The sequence below is a fragment of the Scomber scombrus genome, chromosome 12, assembly GCF_963691925.1.
Source record: "Scomber scombrus chromosome 12, fScoSco1.1, whole genome shotgun sequence".
NCBI classification, from domain to species: Eukaryota; Metazoa; Chordata; class Actinopteri; order Scombriformes; family Scombridae; genus Scomber; species Scomber scombrus.
In genome coordinates, this window is record NC_084981.1 from 6,689,320 (window position 1) to 6,711,971 (window position 22,652).

The 22,652-nt window shown below is 40.9% G+C and overlaps 1 protein-coding gene across 1 annotated transcript in view; it reads left to right on the forward strand.

Moving 5' to 3' along the window:
* The window catches only part of LOC133991582 (adhesion G protein-coupled receptor A3), a 159,437-nt gene that overhangs the window by 126,535 nt on the left and 10,250 nt on the right, over positions 1 to 22,652 (forward strand). Inside the window, exons 15-16 of the mRNA XM_062430038.1 lie at positions 3,232 to 3,359; positions 8,792 to 8,915. Coding sequence (XP_062286022.1) covers positions 3,232 to 3,359; positions 8,792 to 8,915 — 252 coding nt within the window. The remainder of the gene's footprint in view (positions 1 to 3,231; positions 3,360 to 8,791; positions 8,916 to 22,652) is intronic.

The following is a 22,652-nucleotide window of genomic DNA, read 5'->3' on the forward strand; positions in this document are numbered from 1 at the left end:
TCGATGATATCGCTCGGAGGACAAATACAAACTTAATAATTCCCTGCAAATCAGCAACTTACAAATTATGTGAAGCTGTTTACATTTTCGGGATCTGTTTCTCATATTCTGTTTGCCCGCTGTGGGCCACTTTCTCGTGTTTTCCTTCCTGTCTGTCTGTCGATCCGCGTGCAGCTGTGCTCCAAATGAAAGGACGGTTTATTGCTCAGGTCTAATTGAAGCCGTCTACTCCGTTTCTTCCGCCATCCCTCTTCCGTCTCGTCGTTTTCCGCTTGCTGGCGAAGCTACAAGCAGCAAAAGTTCTAAATGTCTATCTGTGTGTAGATTGATGATCGCGCTGATTTATTTTCTTACATCATATTTTCAATTTAGGCTACAGAAAGTTCATCAGAGAGATTTTGGTTAGTATTAAAGTTGCTGTGATTATTGTTTTTATTGTGGACGTTATATGGTAAAATATATCACTTTTTTTTTTCAGGCATGATCCATGGTCTTGTGCTCAAGATTAAAAATACTTGGTCTATAACGTGATAGAAATCCGTTTTAGTAATATTAAGTTAGGTTCACAAGCAACATAAAAACCTACATCCATGATACACAAAGACATAAAATTCCCTTAAAACCCAAACCGTTCTATAAAATATTATGAGCAGGTGTGCAATGCCGCATTAAAAAGCAATGACAGTCTCTTTGGCTTTGTTTACAATGAATATTGCAGTGTGAAACCAAATTAACAGTAAAACCAAACTCATTTCACAGCTGAAAAGCAAACAGTTGATGTTGTGTAGAAGCATTAATGTGTCTTTTTGGATTACTAGCAGGATGTGCACCGTTAAAAAAGAGACACCGACATATTACACCTGAGCTGACATCACTTTACCTTGCAGCGTGACAGTTTGGACTTCTGATGTGAACCGTGCAGATACTTTGATCTGCTGTGAGCTTTTTATCCCAAATCATTTTGTTCAGCAGATTGGAGATATGGTATGAGGTGCTCGCCATGTCTGTGCTGTTATTTACATGTTCACGACAGCAACTTTAAAAGATAATAATGTTGAGATTGCAGCTTGTTGCACTGTAGAACTGAAAATGAATGAAATGTACATGGAGTTTTGGGGAAAATATCTATTTCTCCTTACCAAGATTTCAAAATAATGATTCAGCTTTTTGCCCATTGTCTGCGTTATTGTCCAAATGCTCTAGTTTCCTCCCACAATCCACACACTGCAGGTTCAGTTAATATTTGACTCTAAAATGACCCGCAGGTGTGAATATGTGTATAAATGGTTGTCTATTTATATGTATGTGTTTGCCCTGTGATAGACTGGTGACCAATCCCTGGTGTGCCCTTCCTTTCATCTGGTATGAACTGGGACTGACCCCAGACCACAGTGACTTTGCATAGGATAAGCATGTATAGCTAACATATGCTTTAAAGGAGTAATTTGGCATTTTAGGAAACGCACTCATTCATTTTCTGGTGGAGATTTTGATGCCATTGTTAGGCAACCATTGGAGACTTTAGGCAGTATTAATAATAGTCAATAGTTGTTTTTTTTACTTCAGTTTTTGAACAGATTAAACAAACGAGATATAACGTGTTAATTATTGAGCCTTCAGGTGCTGCTAAACAGATTTTGGTACCTTTAGATAGAGCTAGGCTAGCTGTTTCCTTCTGTTTCCAGTCTTTATGCTAAGCTAAGCTAACCGCTGTCTGCAGCTTCATATTAAATGGACATATATGAAAGTGGTATCTCTCTCTCATCTAACTCTGTATTTCCTAAAAATGCCAAACTATTGCTTTAAAAACCTCGCATCAGGTCGTTCTTGGTCTTTTGGAATGCATAAGGAGCAATGTGAAAGTCTTATATTATATTCACCAGTTATCAAGAGATGATTATATGTGATGTCTGTGAAGTGGCTCTCCAGAAAGACAGAACTTTAGCTTGTCAAGAATTCATGATTCCAACTCTTTCACTTCCTTTTTTTCCCCTCCAACACCCAGGAAAGGCTTTATTAGACTCAGCGATGAGGGTTGGAGTGAGCGTCTCTACCACACACACTCTCCTCTGCTACATCTCCCCAGTGTCCTGTCCTCAAATCTTTCGCCTCAGCTCGTCAGCTACTTTACAACAGTTCTTATAAATGCTCAGTTGCAGGTCACGACCCCTCGCAGGTCCCCGACAGGCTCATCAGCCTTTGGATAAACACACACACACACACACACACACAGAGAGAGAGGGTGAATATCCCACTTGGCTACTCACAGAGACAATGATGAAATCAGACAGCGTGTATGTGGATCACTCTCGCAGACACAAACTCACACTGAGCTGGTGGGGTTATGGAGATCAGGTGCGCTTTATTTAGCAACGTCAACATGACGGAGCCTAAACCGCGTGACGTCACTGCTGGCACTCCAACCGCCTGTGGCACAGAGCGAGGGCAGTCGAGTGCATTTGAGACGAGTGTACTGCTTTTACAATAGTTCTGGAGATCATTTTTATGTTGTTTTTTTAAAAATCTCCCTCAACAGATCTAATGCTTACAGATGCAGCGATAAATGAAGCGTAAATCACATTTTTAAGCATCGCCTGTACTTTGAGAGTTATAAGCTGGAGCTGTCACAGTGTAGCCGTTAAGAGTTGTAGACTTAATGTAAAACAACCAAGCCAAACAGGCGTGATGTTGAAAAGGGTTTAATGAGCGTCTGTTAACAATGTGTCCTTTAGGGACACACAAAGAGCGACTTAACTTTGTTTTTTTTATTTATTCATTCATTTATTTTTTTGCCTGGCTCTTTTCCATGTTTGTTTAGCTTTTTTTTTAAATGTTGGCAGACTAGGAAGCTTACTCTATTGTTGCATTCAGTCTCTCCGGATAAGAGTGTCAGCTAAATGCCTGAAATGCGAAATGTAAATTCAGGGAAAGAATATTCACTTCGACAGGGTTGTTACTCTTTCATGCTGATTTGGACAGCGTTCTAACTCCGAGACATTTCCTTGACTTTCATTTGTATTTCGTTCACATATCTCGTCGGCGCAGTATACTGTGCCCATGCATATGTAGAGCTCATCATCTCCGTCTTTTGGGGCGGATTTTTTTTTTTTTGTGAAACCCTGTCACCGTGCAGGCCTCGTTCTTGCTCCTTGATTATTTCTTATGATACTGTATTTATGACGCCTCTCCTCTAATCTCTCCACTTTTTTTTCTTTTCTGTTTCTGCCTCAGGATCTGAAGAAGGTGCTGTCTTTCCCCCCGTACCCTGGGGAGTTTTTGCACCCGGTCGTGTATGCCTGCACGGCAGTCATGTTGCTCTGCCTCTTCGCCTCCATCATCACCTACATAGTGCACCACAGGTAAGGAGAAGTCACCACCAAGTATGCATTTGCTCCTCACTCTGCCGCGCCTTCAATTTAAAATCCCACCCCTTAACTTAACATTCCTACATCTGGTCATTCACACAGGCGTTAATGTAATCCCCTCATTTTCTTGCTTTTTTTACCTTCATGGTTTACAGTTAGTTTTTGACTCCTCTGACATAGATCCTGCACTGACTGTGGTGTGAGTCAGAAGCTTTAGGCTGGCGTGAAGCACTGCAGCCCGTCTGACTAAGCGGATCTAAAACACATACTGAAATGTGTGTGCGTGTGTGTGTGTGTTATAGACAGTCGTAGCACCACTTTACCTAAATGTATGATGCATTTCTGAGTGGTGCTCGAGGCCACCTTTGTTCCTTTCATTCCATATAGCGATGAGGACAGAGAATGTACTGTGTGGCTCTGGTGTTTTCACAGTGTGGCATCTGTCGGCTCGTCTTAGGTTCATCTGCTGGTGGCTGCTGTCATTAAAGCAGGAGGGAGCCTGTCTGGTGTATTATTTCAGCACCAATTTATCATCTGTTGCCTTCACCGAGCATCACTTAATTTATCTTGTCAGTGGCATTAATGTGGTATTATTGTTAAAGCTCTCCATCCATTTTAATACAAGGAAAGTCTCAAATGTCACATTTTCAGGAAATATTGTCACATTCGTCGAATCACACAGTTTAATGATATTACTTTAAGCAGAAATATTTGGTCTCATTTATGACTTCTTGTTCTCGCTGCAACTAAAGCGCCAAAAAGTTAGTCGCAAACATTTCCCGTCCGCATCCATCGCCTCATCGACACTCGAGACGGAGACAGGGCGCGTCCCCTCGTCAGTCAGACAGCGATGACAGCATCTGTGGCTCCGAACAGCAGCATCACTTACTGTCGTCTAGCACCGCAGTATCGACTTGGAGGAAAATTGAGAGCTGCAATACAGACAGGAGTCATTTCACAATTGCACAAGATTGAGATTTTTGATTGGACTGAAATGCAAACAGATACCAGTCAGAGCGGTATGTTCTGATGTTTGAGTGGTTTGGATTTGTGACCCAGAAATAAAAACCAACAATAAACATGCTTTACAGGGTTTTTTTAGACAGCTGGGGCATATTAACTGTGTGAAGCAGAGGGCTAAAAATCCTCAATGGGAGCTGAGTTTAGATTTTTAGAGGTGATACGTGACAGAAAAGAGCTGTAGTGTAAAGCATATTTTAAGCATAATTATGTCATATAATTTAAGATTTAGCCACACAAGTTATTCAGGGAAAAAAGGATAATAATCCACATTTATGCAATGATGCCTTCCGGTAATTTAGCCATGTTTGTCAAAGTGCATTTCAAAACACTTTTATCCTTCACAAAGTGCCTCTCAGAGCAATCCATTAAAGTCCAAACTAGAGTGAGAACAAGCCCATATTTAGAGATAGGAAGCCGGAGCTTTTTGTCGTATCTGTCACAACGAGGGGGAGGGTTAGAGGGTTCTTTCTTTTCAATGGCGCTCACATTAACTAACTCCCAACACCTCCTCCTCCTCCTCGTCCACACCACCTCCCTCCAGGCACTACCCAGCACTAAAAGACATCTCTGTTTAGTAACACTTTAGTTGTGTAGTATCACTCCAGCTGACTGACAGTATCCAAGCCGTGAAGTGCTAGGGCCGCGTGTTAAATGGTTCAGAATGCGAGGGAGGCTGTTCGGGATAGTGTTTTGAATTTGTCACTTTCTCACTTCAGCTGACTAACACATGCGTACAGTACACACATGCTGAAAAAAGACAAGGCTAGGTAGAATCTATGATTATGGATGAGATGGTAACGCATGATTGACGAGGAGCAGCTAAGTAAAGGAGTGGCGCAATTTGCCTTAAAAGTCTCCCCAGACTCGTAAAGGTTGTATTATGAATGTCCAACAAGGACAAACATCCTTGAATACTTACAAATCAAATTAAAAGGAAGATCTCTGCAACTTCAGATCTCGTGCCAAGAAAATAGGGCTCAGGTATAACCCATTTCTAGCCGGCTTACTCCATGGCAACATTACACTTCCTGTTTACATCAGCCAAAGTATGACAGGTGTCTTGGTGGCAGAATCCCCAAAAGAATTAGTTGATCCCAGAAGAAGAAGAAAAACAACAGGAGTGACAAAATCTATGAAAACTTTAGTTTTTTGGTTAGGGTTACTACACATTCAGTGACAGGACTAAGGCGTATCATTTCATAAGCATTCACATAAAAGGAGTGAAAAGCAGATTTGTACAGTAAATTATAGTAAAGATACTGTACATGCAGATAGAAAGAGAAAATATAGTAAATGCTGCCATGTAGAGCAGTGCATTACTAAAAAATATCATAGATTTTGTGGGATCATGACGGTATGATCATATTGTGTAATGTCCAAATGAATTGATGCAAGCAACCAAATTAGATACTTAAAGCTGCACTAATCCTCATTATTATATTAACAATGGGTTAGATGACTATATAGTGAAAAGCAGCAGCGCATACAGCTCCAAATCTTGAACAAAGCGTCATTGCACGGTTGTTGCTAGGATCAAAACACACAAACAAACCAAGCCATCGTCAGCATAAAGTGATGATAGCTTGTAACTGAAACACATTCACATTTGTCCACAAAATATAAAAGACTGTAGGTCTGTGAGTGCCAGCTGTTTATTTGTTTAGATGACTATGTAATGTAATGTAAAATGGGTTGCTATCAATAGTGATATATACATGTTGAAAATAAATGTATAGTGTTATTCATTTTAACCACTATAATGTACTGGCACAGTTGCAATGCTGCTGCTTGTACTCCACAATAATTTGCATACAGCCCCTTCCATTTTTTCCATTTAACAGCACTGCTACCTGTCGTTTATGGGACTTATCATTACGTTTGGAACGTGTGTTCCACCAATGAAATTGCTTGCCTGAAACTACCCATGACATAATGTGTCATATTATACTGTCCATAGCTTTATTGCCCCTTACAGTTGGCTCAGCAGCGGGTACAGGGTGAGAGAGCAGATGCAGAGAGAGGACAGTTTTACCCCCTACCACCCCCACCCTCTGGGAGATGCGGATGTGGAGGGTTGCCAGGTTAATGTACTTGACCCAATGAAAGCTGAGAGCAAACCCTATGAAAACCATCCCCCCTTTCCAGGGAGGCCAGGAGCCGGCCTGATTTATGGCCTCTTTGCTGGATGGAGTTCAGTACCTGGACCTCAGCAGAAGCGTTGACAACAGCAGCCTTAACTCTCCTTTCCTTTACGCAGAGCAGTGAAGCCCGGCCCCAGACACGCCTCATAGCTCACTGTTGAGCCACTGCTTCATCTACAGTTGGATCACGTGCAGCTGGGGCTCCGCTCCTCCATTTTGGGGAGTGGAGATTTCCAGCACAGGGTTATCTAATTTCAAATGGTGACAGGGACTGTACGGATAAAACAGAGGGAGGTGACGCGGGGAAGTAATTAAAAGAATAGATGGTCTGTTAATTCATACAGTACAGCAAATATGTCTGTATTGTCTGACCTATTTAGCCTATTCTTTAACAGCTGGATGGGAAATGGTAATGTGGGTTAAGTGCCCTGCCCAAGGCTGCATAACCCCCTGGCAGATGCCATATTTCACAAAGTGGATATAAGTGAATAGTTTCACATTGTAAAAACTTGAATTGGCCCAGCCAAGTGGAAAAAATCTCTTTTTATTTCATCATCAAAGCAGCAGAGTGATTTCCTATTTGTGTGCACATACTCTTCCATGTACTGTGACTGTAAATATGTGTGAAAGAGCTGTGAAGATTGTACACGGAATAACACATAACATTTTTACTGAAAAGAACTAAAAGCCCTTTGCCTGACAACATTCTAAAACAAAGGTTATGCAGTTTGTAGGAAATGTTACCGTTTTGTCAATGGAGGGATTAAATTACTATTATCTTCTTCTTTTATGGGCGGCACAGCGGCCCAGTGGTTAGCGCTGTTGTCTTACAGCAAGAAGGTACCAGCCATCCCAGGTGCTTTCTGTGTGGAGTTTGCATGTTCTCCCCATGTTTGCCTGAGTTTTAGATGGGTGTCCTGAATTCCTCCCACCATCAGAGACATGTACGTTAGGGGTAATGCCACTATCACTAGCAAAAAAAACTGGAGTTGGTCAGCGGACTTTCACTGCGGCTGATCACTGCTCCTACTGTATAGGATGGGTCAAATGCAGAACTTCATTTCAATGTGTTTGAGTGCTGAAAAATCAGAATAAAGAAATCTTAATCTTAATCTGTAATGCCACTGTATCTGTCACTGTTTAAGCAGAAGGTTTGACTTTTTGAAAAAGTACATCTTATTTTAGATATATCATATTCAAACCAATTTGAATATGTATATCCTTTCATCTGAAGTTTTGTCTGTAGTTTTTAAAAAGCAAGCCTATAAAAGTTCAGTTAAAATGAACATAAAAGCAGGTTGTTTCTGTCACTGAAGGTCATACTGTAGATCTTCTTTCAATCTTTTTTTTATGAAACTTTTCATGGAAGAGAATTTTTTGAGGAAACCATTTGTTTTCTGCACCTTAGTCCTGTGGATACAAAAACAAAATGGACTTAAGGCATGCTTTGTTGCCATTAACACTACTGTTAACTGCATTGTTACTCATGTTATTTTACTTCGCATTATGATCTACATTGTTTCCACTGTTCTATGGTGCGAGGGTTGTAAAACTGTTAGTTACTAAGAGTGAAAGCGGTTAGATTATTAAAGACATGTTCCCCTAATTTCATTTCTATAACATGATGGTGAAAAATGTGACTCTTCCTGTTGATATATGTGGCTTACCTCAGTCAGACTCAAACCCCCAGATTTCTAAGCACGGGAATGTGAAAACACAATATTTGGAGATTCTGTGCTTGCATTCAGTGTGAGCACTTGCGTCGTAGCTGCTCAATTGATCTGTACAGTGGGAAAATAAAGGTTGCAGGGTACCGGCTGCGTACAAGGCCGATTAAAACATGCGCTACATACAAGAGTAATACCAGCTTTATATGTGTGGAATTATGTTGAAAATATTTAGTGTGAATGATTACCTCACTTTTTAAAAGTTGAGTCAAGGTTAAACATTTTTTGTGCTTTAAAATATTCTATTATTCATTCCACGTATGGGCATTTTAGTATGTAATGGTGTGTTTGCAGTACTCTATGAGTAGCATTTCCAAGCTCTCCCGTGGTTGTTAATCTAAGGCAGTAGCAAGGTAAAAGAAAAGGGCAATTTATGCAGGCCTTGGAAAAGACAATTATTATACTGAATGTGAGTGATAGGCAATTTACCTTGAAAACTGAATAACAATGAGATTTTACATCATGATGAAACATAAAGCACTATGGGTTGTAGTATGTACCTGCTAATTTTCTGCATCTTGGTCTCTTTTGGCAGCGCAATCCGCATCAGTCGGAAGGGATGGCATATGCTTCTAAACTTCTGTTTCCACACGGCTCTGACCTTCGCTGTGTTTGCCGGCGGCATCAATCGAATCAAATACCCCATCATCTGTCAAGCAGTAAGTGCATCCCCTTTTCATTCGTCCCACTCTCAAAGCTTTTCAGAAAATTGATTATGAATGTCTATTCAGGTGTCAGCAACCAGGGCACTGAGTGCAGTGTGTGGACTTGCAGTAATACAGCTTTATATCTCTTTCATGCTCCAGCTACATGTATAGTCTGGTCACTCTTTAAATGTAGTGGTGACACAATGAGCCTTTCTGTCTGTCTGTGTCCTCTTCTGTTGCCTCGGGTTAGTGGTGGGTATTATGGCCCAAATTCTATCTTGCATTTTCTTGACCTTTTGGAATGTGGTTGTATGTACGTGGACTTATGTACAGATATGTTGCCAGGAATTTAAACCTTGCAGTTAAGTGTTTGTTAAATGGCAGTATCACAGAGTATAATAAGTATTTTTATTTGGAACACTTATCCACCCCTGGCAATAACTGTCATGCACTAGGCTTTTAGATGGTTTCAGTGCTCAGTATTTACATTTTTTTGGTCTTTCAAAGTCCATGATTGTGGTTGTCCTCTTTTTAGCCACATTAGCAGCATGGCTTTAGGGATATCCACTCAGACTGAAATATCTCACCAGCTGTGCATTGGACTTCCATGAAATTTTGTACAGATGACCACAGTCCCCAGAGGATGAGACCTACTGACTTATGATCCTTTGTCAGTTTTACTCTAGTGACACCATGAGGCTAACATTTGTGGTTTTGAATTAAATGTCTCAATTATTATCAGATGGATTACCATGAAATGTAGTTCAGACGTTCATGATACCCTTATGAACCATCATCAGGTTTCCATTTGTCATGACCAAATACCTGCAAAAGTAATTAGATTCCCATCAGCCTCAGCTGTACTTTGACGTAAGTGCTAATTAGCAAATGGATGCTAAGATGCAAAAGATGGTCCTTCAGGCACCAACGTCCCCTTGGTGGAACTAGGGGAAAACAGAGACGATAACCATAGACATTGAAGGAGTCAAAGTAGAAGTCAATAAAGCTTAAGATTTAGTTTCAGCTACAACATGTACAAGCATACCAAAGGTTCTCAAAATTCATATTTGTAACAATGAATTGATTTCACTGACGGGACAAGGCACAAAACAGAGGCACTGCACCACAGCAAGCTTTGAACTCATTCTTCTCATAGATGAGGGACAGCTCTGTTTTGAGCTTGGCCTTGTTCAACATGGGGTAAGCCTCCGCTGTCTTTTCAAGCGCTGTATCAGAGAACTTCACACTGTGCGGTGGGAACAACTCTCCATGCAACAGCGTCGCACTAATGAGGTGCTGCGTGAAGGACAACCGCTCCTCGGCAGGCTTCAGGATGGAATCACATACCTGTAAAAGATGCATCATCTGCTTACATTTGCAACACAGCTATTTTGAAGGAATTGGCTCTGACTGAACACATGCTTATGTCTGAGTCGAGTATACGACTAGAAAGGTTTTAACATCATTATTCCTAGTTGCACTTTAGAGTATGTTTACTTCTCCTGACCTTTAAGTGCCCAGTGGTTTCCCCCAACAAAACAAGGTCTGCAGGGACACTTCAATAAATAAACCACATATTTTGTTATGTTGTCACATGTGAGGATGCCTTATACACTGACTTTCTTTCCTATGTGTGTGTATGACAAAAATCATCATGCGGCTTGAGACTGCTCTGTTATGAATCTGGACTTTACTGAGTGAACAAAAATATAAATGCAAATCCAAATTGCAGACCGCCTGCTGTATCATCCAATCAAAGTAAACTGTGGCAATATGCCATTATGCCATCTTGTGCACTGTCTGTTTAGGTTTTTTTTTTTTTTTTTTTGGCACCATACCACAATGCCTGTAAAAAATTCCAGGGAAAACATTGACAATTACATCACAACTTACCTCTGTAGCAAGCCTCTGTTGGTCCTGCTCCCAGCATCCTCTGTTGCTTCATAGGCTGGTGCTGCTGGTCAGACAGAGAGGGAATTGAAGCCCTGCTCCAGTTGTTAACTTCCCATCTTCAATAACAACTAGGCCTCTTCTAGAAATTGACATTTAGGTTTTTACAAACTGTTGGAAGTGAGCAACCCATCTTTCGAACAACAATAGTAGTTATTTACCTGTCCATTAGAATGCTGTCTGTGAACGTCTGGACAATTGCTTTAATGAAGACTTCTGCAGCTGGTTGAATAGCATATCCACATTTGACATGATCTTGTGGAATAATGCCAGGAAAAAGCAGAAAGCCTTGTCTTGAAGCATCTTCACCAAACACTCAGCCTCTCTGACAGTTAGGGGATCAAAGTTCCCAAAGTCTCCAATGGCCTGGAAACACTTTAGGAGTTCATCCATGTGCTCGTACACAACTGTGGACGTTCCACCGTTTTGTAGAAGCTCTGGGGAGTCTATGCACAACTACTTGATCAACCACGGTGGTTTGCCTGGGTAACCTGATGAAGAAGGCAGAAAATCCATCAAGGTCAAATAAAAAGTGCCAATCCTGGAGATGTGTGATGTTGCCTGCTGCATGATAAGATTCAGCTAATGCGCATAGAAGTAGAGGGAGTGAGCATTTTCATAGGAATACATTATCTTACAGTGCCTCCGGTCAGCATGCAGTCACCCCACCTGTTTTGCACCATATTTGACATACCTTTTAAAAATAATTGCTGTGTTAAGATGCTCATCTGGCACACTGTAGGAAAGCAAGAAAATCTGCCAATCCCATGAGAATGCCAGGATTGTCCAAGGAGTCCGTCTCGTCATGCCCACGGGTGCTTCGTATCCCTCACTCCAATAACTGTACGTGCTGGATCTGTTCTAGTTATTTTTAAAAAGCCAGCATGGAAAAGCAAATAAGACATTATCATGACTGCATCCAGCTAGCCAGGCCCCTGGCTAGTTACAAGAGAAGCTTCACATGTACTGCTTCTCTTTTTGCTAGACTACTGTCTGATCTGGTCCCGGCTCTTTCAGCTGTTGTTTCTCCAACAAAGTTCTCTGTAACAGATCTTGGAAGAGAGATTTGACCAAGTTAGGGTTTGGTCTTGACGGAGTACTGAGTAGTCATCGAGCTCATCATTGTCAGGTAGTTAAAATTGCAGCCCTGGAGACTAGTCCTGACTTTGGTGGCTCTTGGACACGCTACATTCTGCTTGGGGTCAATAAATATATTAAATGACAACACCTGACTTGCTTATTTAAAAAAAACTTCACCAAAATGATTCTAGTGTCTCTAGACAATGCTTTAACTAAGTGTGTGAAAATGTAAGGGGTACACCAACTCACCTATCATCCCCAATCTCCCACTACATACCTTTTTTCTATTACGCTTAACAAGTTTTATCAAACAACAGCTCAGGAAGGCTAAGAGCAGACAAATGAGATAGGGAACTCTTAATTTTGGCTCTTTTATAGAGGAGTCTAGATGACGATAGGCTGATTTGAAGTCTGAGGAAACCAATGAGCTGCACAAATGGAATGTACAGGTGGATGCTGATCAGCCATTGGCTCCTGAGCGATAACAGGGGAAAGAGAGAGAAAGAAAAATGGAAGGGAAGAAAATACTCTCGAATAGCTTTGGAAACCGATCCGTCTCTAAGATTATTCGCTTTTCACGCACGTGGTTGGACAACATGTTGTAAGAATCGGTTCTGATTGACCATAAATCAAGCTTCAACATAGGTCTACTAAACATCAACATGTTAGTATTTAGATATGCATTTATCTTAAAGCCTCTTCACCTCAGTTCAGCCTCATAAAGCTGCTGGCAGGGCAATAGACTCTTTTTGTTGTTTCAGACTATCTTGTTTCCATGTTCACTCTCTTGTCTTTCATTTGGTTGGATATTAGTGTAATTTTCACTTCTGTCAAGCCTCATCTCTTTGCTTACATAAAGGCATCTACATAAGTGCAGGTTGTAAAGCAGTCCTCCACACGGTTTCAACCATTTAGTAGATAATGAGAAATGCTCAATGTTTAGTATGCAAAGCATAAATAGACAAAGGACAACAAAATGGTTATTCTGAAGTCTCTCTGACTCATCCTTTAGGAATAATGTGAGCAAATTTAAATAACATCTACCACCGCCTAGGATTACCTGGGGACTTTTAAGACTCTTCACAGTCAGTGTGTGGTCTCAATTACCTTTTTTGTCTGTGAGTGTAACAAGACTTCTAGTGGCTTTGTGTTGATCTGTGCTCACATCGGCAGTGCCTCCATCTCTGCAGCTTACAGTTATGAATGAGTGAGCGGGACTCATGGAGGAACACAGAGATTTGGGACAGATCTGGACAGATTTGGAAACAGGTCAAAGTAATGCCTGCTGACACCTCACTATTTTTAGGTTTATAGTCAGCAACAATGGAGGTGTAACAAGGAGGAAAACCTTAAACTAAATAAAATGATTTTGTATACAGTGAATACAAATATAACATTTAGAGGAGCTGGTTGGCATGTGTTTGAGGTAGTTGAAATCTATATTGGGATAAGAGTTGGTGTCAAAAAGAGAGAAAGTTAGAACTAGAAAGTAATATGTTTCTTCTTTTTTTTTAACCTTTTCACATGGTTGGAAAGCCGTATGGTCCTGGTGGATTTTATTTCCAGCTGATTGATAGCTGGACCTGTTCAGGTTGTGAGCATGAAACATCAGCTCAAGCAGAGCATCCTCCACTGTCAGCTCACCTCAGCAGGGGGACATTTGCTGTATGTAGCCGTGAAGAGACTTATATAGACTATACCACACCTACTTTTCTCTGACAGTGTCTACAGCCTTCATTCATTCCCTGTGTCTTTCAATGGGCCTCGCTCACTCTCTTTATTGTACGCTGCAGTGCATTTGGGACTCAGCTGCCTCTTCTGCTGTCACAAGCACTTAGGGTGGCCCCCTTTTTCCATAGTGTGAAGACTCCACCTCTACACGCTGAAATGCAAAACTTCATATTTGACGCCAGCTAGCTTCTTTGCCTGAGCCGCTTAGCAGGAGGCTCGGTGACAGAGAAGTCTGTCAGACGTCCCCACTTGTGTCAGCTGTCAAGTTTTTCTCGACAACTGCAACCGACACGAAAAGCTGGCGTTTGTCAAAAAACGCTGCTTCCCCCGCTGCTCACCTGCTCCCTGCCGTTTAACATCACTAATAACTATCATTAATAACTTGCATATAGTTACAGTTCTGCTCCTCACTGTGCTGACAGACATCTGAATGATGAACTTCATACTGTAAATATTCATCACCATAAGCCTTTTCACAGAAGACACAGGTGTAGATGATAAAATGATAAAAAGAGCAATGGCTGAATTCCATCTTGCTGCTTCAGTTTTAGGGTCCTAGTCCTGGTTTTGTACATACACGCTCACCGTCACACTGTCATAGCTTACAAGGAAACTACAACAGATTCATCAGTGATGTTATTAATAAAATGCAGTGAGAACGACCTATTGAAACATCCATAAATACCCACATCAATATGTTGTTTTAACTGGTGTAATAATGCTCTATTATATTGGCACCACTTTCTAATAAGGCATACTTTGTAAGGGATTAATACACTGTAACTAGAGATTGATGAATTGGCTGATCAATTGACAGTCTGATATTATCAGACTATTAAAGTTTTAGCTTATCATAGAAATATACATTTCGGTTTATATGTCTGTCAAAGTAAAAAGAAAGTGTAACAGATACACTGAGGTTAATTTAGAAAGAGTCATGCAGTTACATTGTTTGTTTGCGATAGCCCTGTCAAGTTTTAAGTGTCAGTACATATCTAGGTCACCATTTTGATTACCTAAGAGATCCTAATCAAAAATAATTGGGTTATGTCATCACGTATATACAAAATATATTCATAAATCATTAATATATCAGGGAATATAGTAGGATAGTTTTGTGTCTTAAATATCACTGTCAGAACAACTCAAAGATTATTCTGTTTTCCTGTCAACCAAAGAGACAAGAAAATGTTCTTATTTGAGAAGCTGGAATCAGAGAATTGGGAAACTTAATTGTTTATAAGTCATTAATAAGAACAGCTTTTGTGTGGCTAGGCATCAAAAAGCCTTTTTGCTGGTGTTTATTCTCCTTTTTTATCATCTCTTTAATAGTGAGTACTTGTGAGTGGGTTAATCCACCACAATAATAATTAATAGATGGAGAAACAGAGGGATTTTATTGTGGATATTTTTGCAGTCCTTTTTCAGAAGCTACTCTCACCGATCAAACTGTTTATTGAAGTTCTAATGAATTAAAGAGCAAGCCAAAAATGATTTTTCACAACAACCCAATAGTCGTACTTATTAATAGCTTACAACTAGTCTATAAAGCATTAGGAAAATTATTGATTAGATGAATCGCTTAATTACAATTTATAAGCCCTTTATAAAGTATGCCTCATTAGAAAATCAGTGCCCATAAATCTAACTGAAGTCTACTCAGGTAGCACACCTTCTGTCCAGCAGTGCAGGTGTTCATAAAGCCATAATGTAGTTGGCCCTGCACTTGCTCTTTAATTTATTTAGCATTCATTCATTTATCTAATTTTATCCCAGGGCCTTTAACCGTTTCTTGCTGCTCCTCCTTTACCCAATCACTGCTAACAGGATAACTCTCTGCAGATTTGGGCAGGAGCCCAGATTGTCTGCAGTTCCACTGGGATTCAGGCAGGCCCCACCAGACACAATTTGGGATAATTACAGTACTGCTTGAGGAGAAGTGTGATCACACGACACTCACAGACACATGCACACATTGAAATGCCTGCTGAGTTCTCCCCCAATCATCTCACCTCCCTCCTATACACACTCGCATGCACCCCCTTTTCCCCTCCCAGGAGGACACATAAGTACATGTTCTCCCTCCGACAGAAGGAACTTCAAGGAGCTCTGAAACTAGCTTTGGCAGCTCTCTCGCAGCACTTCAAGCATGCACTACCCACCCAGCCCTCCGCCCCACACCCCTTCCTCCCTCACCATCTCCACCTGCATCCTATACTCGTCTTCCCACTCTCTATCTGTACGCCACTCTTCAGAGTTGCACCGCCTCCCCGCCTACTTTGGCACTGTCGCTATGCAGCATCCAGTGTCTTTACGGCCTCAAAGTCAAAGTCATCTCTAATCTCTATTTCTATCTTTTCTTCCAACGTGACTCGCGTTGTCATTGATTCGAGAAGCTCTCCAGCTTCCACACCACCGCCTCTGTTTTCCTACATTATATCCTTGTTTCCCCTCGCCTTACCCCATCTTACCTTAGCCCATCCAAACTTGGATTACACCTTTCCTTTGATTGTTCAGCAAGAGTGATCAGCGTTAAATAACCTATTAATTTAGCAAAGAACTTGGATAAGGATATGACCTAGATCTGAGGTTACATCCAGCTGTCAGCTTAAAGATGCAATAGAGAGCATTTCCTCATTAGTGTGCCACTGTGAAATTAGTTCTGATGTTGGAGAAAAAAAAAGATTCAACTTCCATTGGGTCCAATTTGAGTGTTCCTGAGCTCATTTCCCCACATGGAAAAAGCTTCCGGTAGACTGGTTACTTATGCATCAAAAACAGTGGGGAGCCGATATAATGAATACGCCCCATAGAACCCCCAGCTTAGAGGGACCTTTGAGTATTACACTATTAGCATATGCTAAAATTGTTAAAACGTTAACTTGACAATGTTATCTTGACAGAAAACGCTACACTACACTGAACTAAATCAGGTTAAATTGGTTTTAATTTGAATTATTGAATGATTTAGTGACTTATTTGCTGTTTAAGGTCAAGGGCAGTGTTGTCTTTCAGGCCATTAGACTGTTAGATTTTCATTAAGTGCCCTTCTTACTATTTTTTGTATCATTTAACACCACTGTTGGCAGATGTCTTCTACCAGTATACACTGTCTTTCTCTTCTCCTTGTACTGTTTTACACTGTTGGTAGAGTTGTATTCATATTATGTGCCACTTTGCAATGCCTGGTAACTCAGTGTTTCTGTCTGCATCTTACACTTCTGATTAAATTAGAACAGAGAATCTCATATTTCAAATCGCACTGTTGTGTGCATCTGCTATGTAAACAGCTGATCCTGACAGTATGTTGGAACTGATTTTAAATTAAAAGACAACACAACCAAGATTTCTTAATATCACAGAGTTAGAATTTACATTTTCTCTTCCCACTGGAGCAATAATAAAACTTACTTTATTCTGCCATTAAATGCCAAAGGTGTAGGTTTTATTTTATGGTAATGGGGAGAACACAGTGATGTCAAAGGCTCTTTAAGCAAATAATAAAAGTAAATATAGAATATGGCAATGTTATTCCCTACAACCTCTCCTTTGAACACCACGTCAAATCAATCACCAGAACTGCCTTCTTCCACCTCAAAAACACAGCTCGCCTCCGCCCATCACTCTCCTTCTCTGCTGCTGAAACTTTGATCCTTGGTTTCATAACATCCGGAATTGATTAGTGTAACGGAATTCTTTATGGTGCATCATCCCAAGTCATAAATAAACTCCAAACACATCCAGAACTCTGCTGCTTGCCTGCTCACCCACTCCTGCTTCCGTTACCACATCACCCTTGTCCTTTAGAACCTCCACTGGCTCCCTGTCCCACAAAGGATCCATTTAAAAGTCCTTCTCCTCACTCACAAAGCCCCCCCATAACCAGACCCCCTCCTACCTTACCAACGTGTTCCACCACCACACTCCATCTCACAGCCTCCACTTCTCTGATGCCATCCTCCTGTCTCCACCACTCAGAACCTGAGGCGACGGAGCCTTCTCCACAGCTGTCCCCTCCCTCTGGAACTTGCTCCCCAAACACACTCGAGACTGCACCAATCACTCCATGTTCAAATTACTAATTAAAACTTACCTTTCAGAACAACTTTTAATGAACGATTAATGATGTGTATCAAATGTTATTGGTGTGTTGTTTTCTATGCTATACACTGATCCAAGGCAAAATGAATAACATTGATTACTTTGTTGAAATGGTCCCTGTCGAGGCGTGGGATATATTAGGCAGCAAGTGAACATTCAGTTATTGAAGTTGATGTGTTGAAAGCAAAAAAATTGGAAAAGTTTAAGTATCTGAGTGAGTTTGACAAAGGCCAAATTGTAACAGGTAGACGACTGGGTTAGAGCATCTCCAAAACAGATGTCCTCCCAATCTGCAGTGGTCAGTACATACCAAAAAAGGGTCAAAGAAAGGTCCACCAGTTAAACCAGCAAGGGTCATAGGCGTCCATGGCTCACTGATAAACATGGGAAGCGAAGGATAGTTCATCTAGTCCAATCAGAAATGAACCATGTAGCAATGGAAGAAGATGATCTGGTCTGATGAATCACATTCTCTTCTACATTATGTGGACCGGTGGGTGCATGTGTGTCATTAACTTGGGCAAGAGATGGTACCAGGAATGCAGTATTGGAAGAAGGCAAGTCAGCGGAGGCAGTGTGATGTTCTGTGCAATGTTCTGCAGAGAAACATTGGGTCCTGGCTTTCACGTGGATGTTACTTTGACATGAACCACCAACCTAAACTTTGTGGGTGACCATGTACACCCCTTCATGGCAACAGTATTCAGTGATCGCAGTGTTCTCTTTCAGAAGGATAATGCACCCTGCCACATTGCAAAAATTGTTCAGGAATGGTTTGAGGAACATGACAAATAGTTCAAGGTTGGCCTTGGCCTCTAAATTGTCTAGATCTCAGTCCAATTGAGCATCTGTGGGATGTGCTGGAAAAACAAGTCTGAGCCATAGAGACCCCACTTCACAACATACAGGACTTTAAAGGACCTGCTGCTAATGTCAAACCATGGAGTACATGCTTTAAGGGGCTTTATAGCAAGTTTCATCTCATTGCTTAGATGCCCAGCTGTCACCACTCACATAGTGTCATAGGCAGAGAAAAAGCTCCAAAAACCCTTTGTACACAACATGCTCAGCACTAAACACCAAACAGACACAGTTAGTAACTAGCTGATGAGAATAGTATGGCATTCAGTTAAAGGAGTTGATAGAAACCCAAAATCAGAGCAAAGGGACTAAAGGAGAGTAAATATTGGACACATATTGTTTAGCTGGAGAGAAACACTACTTCAATTGAATTACAGTGTTACAGTGTACAACATTACAGGTGATGACATTACAGGGTTGCATTCACCTGTATGTGACATACCTTTTTTGAAAAACGTGCAAAGGAGGTTGCAATATTCTTTTCATTATTTCTGCAGTGCCAGCACCCTTGCAGCACCATCACTCTCCACTAATAAGGTAGGGCAACCTGTAGTGAAAGGTTACCAAGTAATTATGGCAGCTGGACATCAAGTGAATGCTGTTGAGAGATTTTAGTAAGAAACTGTAAAGTCAGGGTGGACAAAAACGTGATTTAGAAAAATGGTCAGAAATCTTATCGAAAGCACAAATATCACTGTGTGACTATTCTAAGCTGATGTACAGTGAACGTACATATTAGTGACTACTTACTGTCACATTTCATTTTCAATTCTCATTCTCTTTGTCTCTCCCCAGTGAAGATATCATGATTTGACTTGTATTGAACATGACATCTTTGTCTTGTCACATTTGTTGCACAAATGACCGTCAAACTGCTTTTACCTTAAAGCCATGATATACTAACTGACTGATTTATGTTGTGATACACTGTATGTGTATTAGTCTGTAAATGCTGTGTCAGGTGCTAACTTTAGCTTAGTAATTCTTTTCATGGTGTTTCAGTGAATGTTAGCGTATGCAAAATGAACTGGATTAACGTTTGACTGTCACAATTGTATGAGCCTAAATCAGACCATTTTTATGGGTGTGCAGTTTCATTTACTTATGCATCACTGACACCCCTCCTGAATGATGACAGAGTGAGTTTGAGGTGACAGACACTTTGGCTTTTTAATAGGAGAGGCACTGATCAGGTTTTCTGGGGACATTTCCAGCTCCTCTTTTGTTAACTGTGTGATCATTGTGCTGCTCGCTGATCCGATCACTGCCTGAAATTATGTATTTACCCAGATTTTCTGCTAACAAAGGCACATCATTTGAAAGCACGCAGTACCTATGAATAGTACAATGTCAAAATATGACTGTGTTTAGCAGACTGTCCTAAGCAGCAAATCCATGTGTTGATTGTTGGTCTTATACAAATATAATTCCCCCACTTAATCACATTTTTTTATTCAGATATGTACCTATGTATGACTTTAATACCAATACGACTTCTGGTATTGTAATCACGCGTCAGAGATGGCAGGGTGCTCTTATTGGATCTCCCATTTGTTGTTCTGGTGGATGATCTGGTTTTTGGTTTGGCATCATTAATTGGTTGCTCACTGGTCTGAGGTAAGGGCATGTGCTCATTATGAGATTTTATAGTTGGAAAGAGGGTCTCATTCTTACTCAAACTATGGTTTTCATACATCACATCAATTTCTGTTCTATCAGAACCAAAACTTTCTGGCCAATTGAGAAGTCTTGTTGGCGGAAAGCCAGTTTCTCTTTCATAGTCAAGATCTGAACCACCACTGTCACAGTAAATTAGAAATAATTACAATGTTGCAAGTTACTTCCTTATGCTATAATCGTTTAAATTAGGAATATCTCTGTACTTTGCTCCATTCAGCATTCCCTCAACCCTGACCTATCTCCCGGTCCCTGCTGCTGAAAAACACCCCCACAGCATGATGCTACCATTGCTGGGATGGTATTGGGCAGATGATAAGTATCGCCTGGTTCCTTCCACACTTGACGCTTAGAATTGAGGCCAAAACAGTTCAATCTTGGTTTCATCAGACCATAAAATCTTGTTTCTCATAATCTGAAAGTCCTTTTGGTGCTTTTTTGCAAACTCCAAGTGGAGAGGCTGCTCACTCTGCTAAAAACCCAGATTGGTGGGGTGTTGCAGTGACCGTTTTCATTTTGGAAGTTTCTCCCATCTCCACACAGGATCTCTGGAGCTCAGCCAGAGTGACCATCAGGTTCTTGATGACCTCTCTTACCGAGGCCCTTATCCCCCAGTTGCACAGTTTGGCCGGTCGTGGTTGTTCCAACCTTCTATTTAAGAATTATGGAGGCCACTGTGCTTTTGGGAATTTAAATGCAGCAGAATTATTTCTGCATATTTATTAATTTTAGCCTTCCCCAGATATGTGCCTTTGAGACAATCCTGTCCCTGAGCTCTGCAGGCAGTTCTTTTAACTCATGGTTTGGTTTTTGCTCTGATTTGCATTGTCGGCTGAGAGACCTTATATAGGCTGATGTGCACCTTCTAAGTCATCTCCAATAAACTGAAGTTACCACTGGTGGACTTCAACTAAAGGTGTAGAAACAAGATTATCAAGAGAAATGGAAGGATCCTAAGCTAAATTTCAAGCCAAGTTATACCACGGGGGCGGATCTTAAATGACTTCATTTTCAAGTTTTAATACACAACATTCAGCCACTAGATGTCGCACTATATACTACCAACGTCTCAGCCCTAAGCCACAATGCACGAAACTCAGATCAAACTGTGAAGCTAGGAAGAATGAAATATGGATCACGTTTTTCTTAGTGCCTTGCCTGTTTTCTTGCCTCGATTGTTTTCAGAAACATATTTTAGTGTAGCTGTAATTTGAGAGAGTTAGTGTCGTGGTCGCCATCTTGGAAACAGATGTGGAGGACACGGTGGGACTGACATGCAAGTTTGGCTGATGCGACTACCAAAACAAAGAACATTGAAGCTCGGATAACAAAACAAATAGAGGGAGTGTGCCTTAATCATCTGCTCCGGTATCCATTACGCCACTATATCTTTACCTAGCAAATAGTTGTTTGCTGACATCCAGTGAGGCTGAATGTCATTTATTGTACCTTTGAAATTCACAAAGGAAATAAGTTACTATTTGTCTGACACCAACCACATGTTAATAATGATTATAATTGAAATTGTACTTTTGCTTTAAAGGGAAATTGAAATGATGTGCAGACTGCAAGTGCATGATCTCTATAAGGTATATTGGAAAAACTGCCAGATTGACAGCATACCTGTAAGGACACCAAATAGCCAATTATGATTAATGTGTGCTCTGCTACCTTTTTCCCATTTCTGGATTTGTGGTAATTTGATAACCCCTCCTCTAGCCTTATTTCCATATTACAACAGCACTTCCTTTCCGTCTGTTCTTGGCACTAATGAAGCTCTGAGGCGTGCTGACTCCGAAGCAGTGATTGACTTACCACCAGCTCTCTGCTCTCCATAACCAGCTCAAGGACACATCCAATTAGCATCTGGACTCTGGTACACTAGCGTCGGTCCCTAGGCCTATCAGGCTGGAGAGAAGCCATTTGATTGGGTATCTCAGGTTTCCATTACAGACTGAGCAGACTGAGCGAGTGAAGAAAAGGCTCAGCGCATTTTAATTTCCCCCATCCATTCTCCTCTGTCTCTCTCTCTCTCTCTCTCGCATCTCTGCTCTCTTTCTATAAACTGGCAAAGCCTTTAAACAAAGTTAGATCACCCCCCCCCCCCACCATTCAAGCATAATTCATGAATATTAAAACGAGGGTGAGCGCTGATATGTATACAGTGTTGGGAAAACAATCACGCGCTGATAGTTGTCAACGTGACTATCATTTATATTCAGGTTTGTTATTCACAGTGCACACCTCATGTCCTCTAACTCAACTGATAAGGAGCTGCTCAGTATCCACCAGTATAACCTCACCGTAATGCTCTTATCCCAGACAACCTTGATGATTCAATAGCACTTT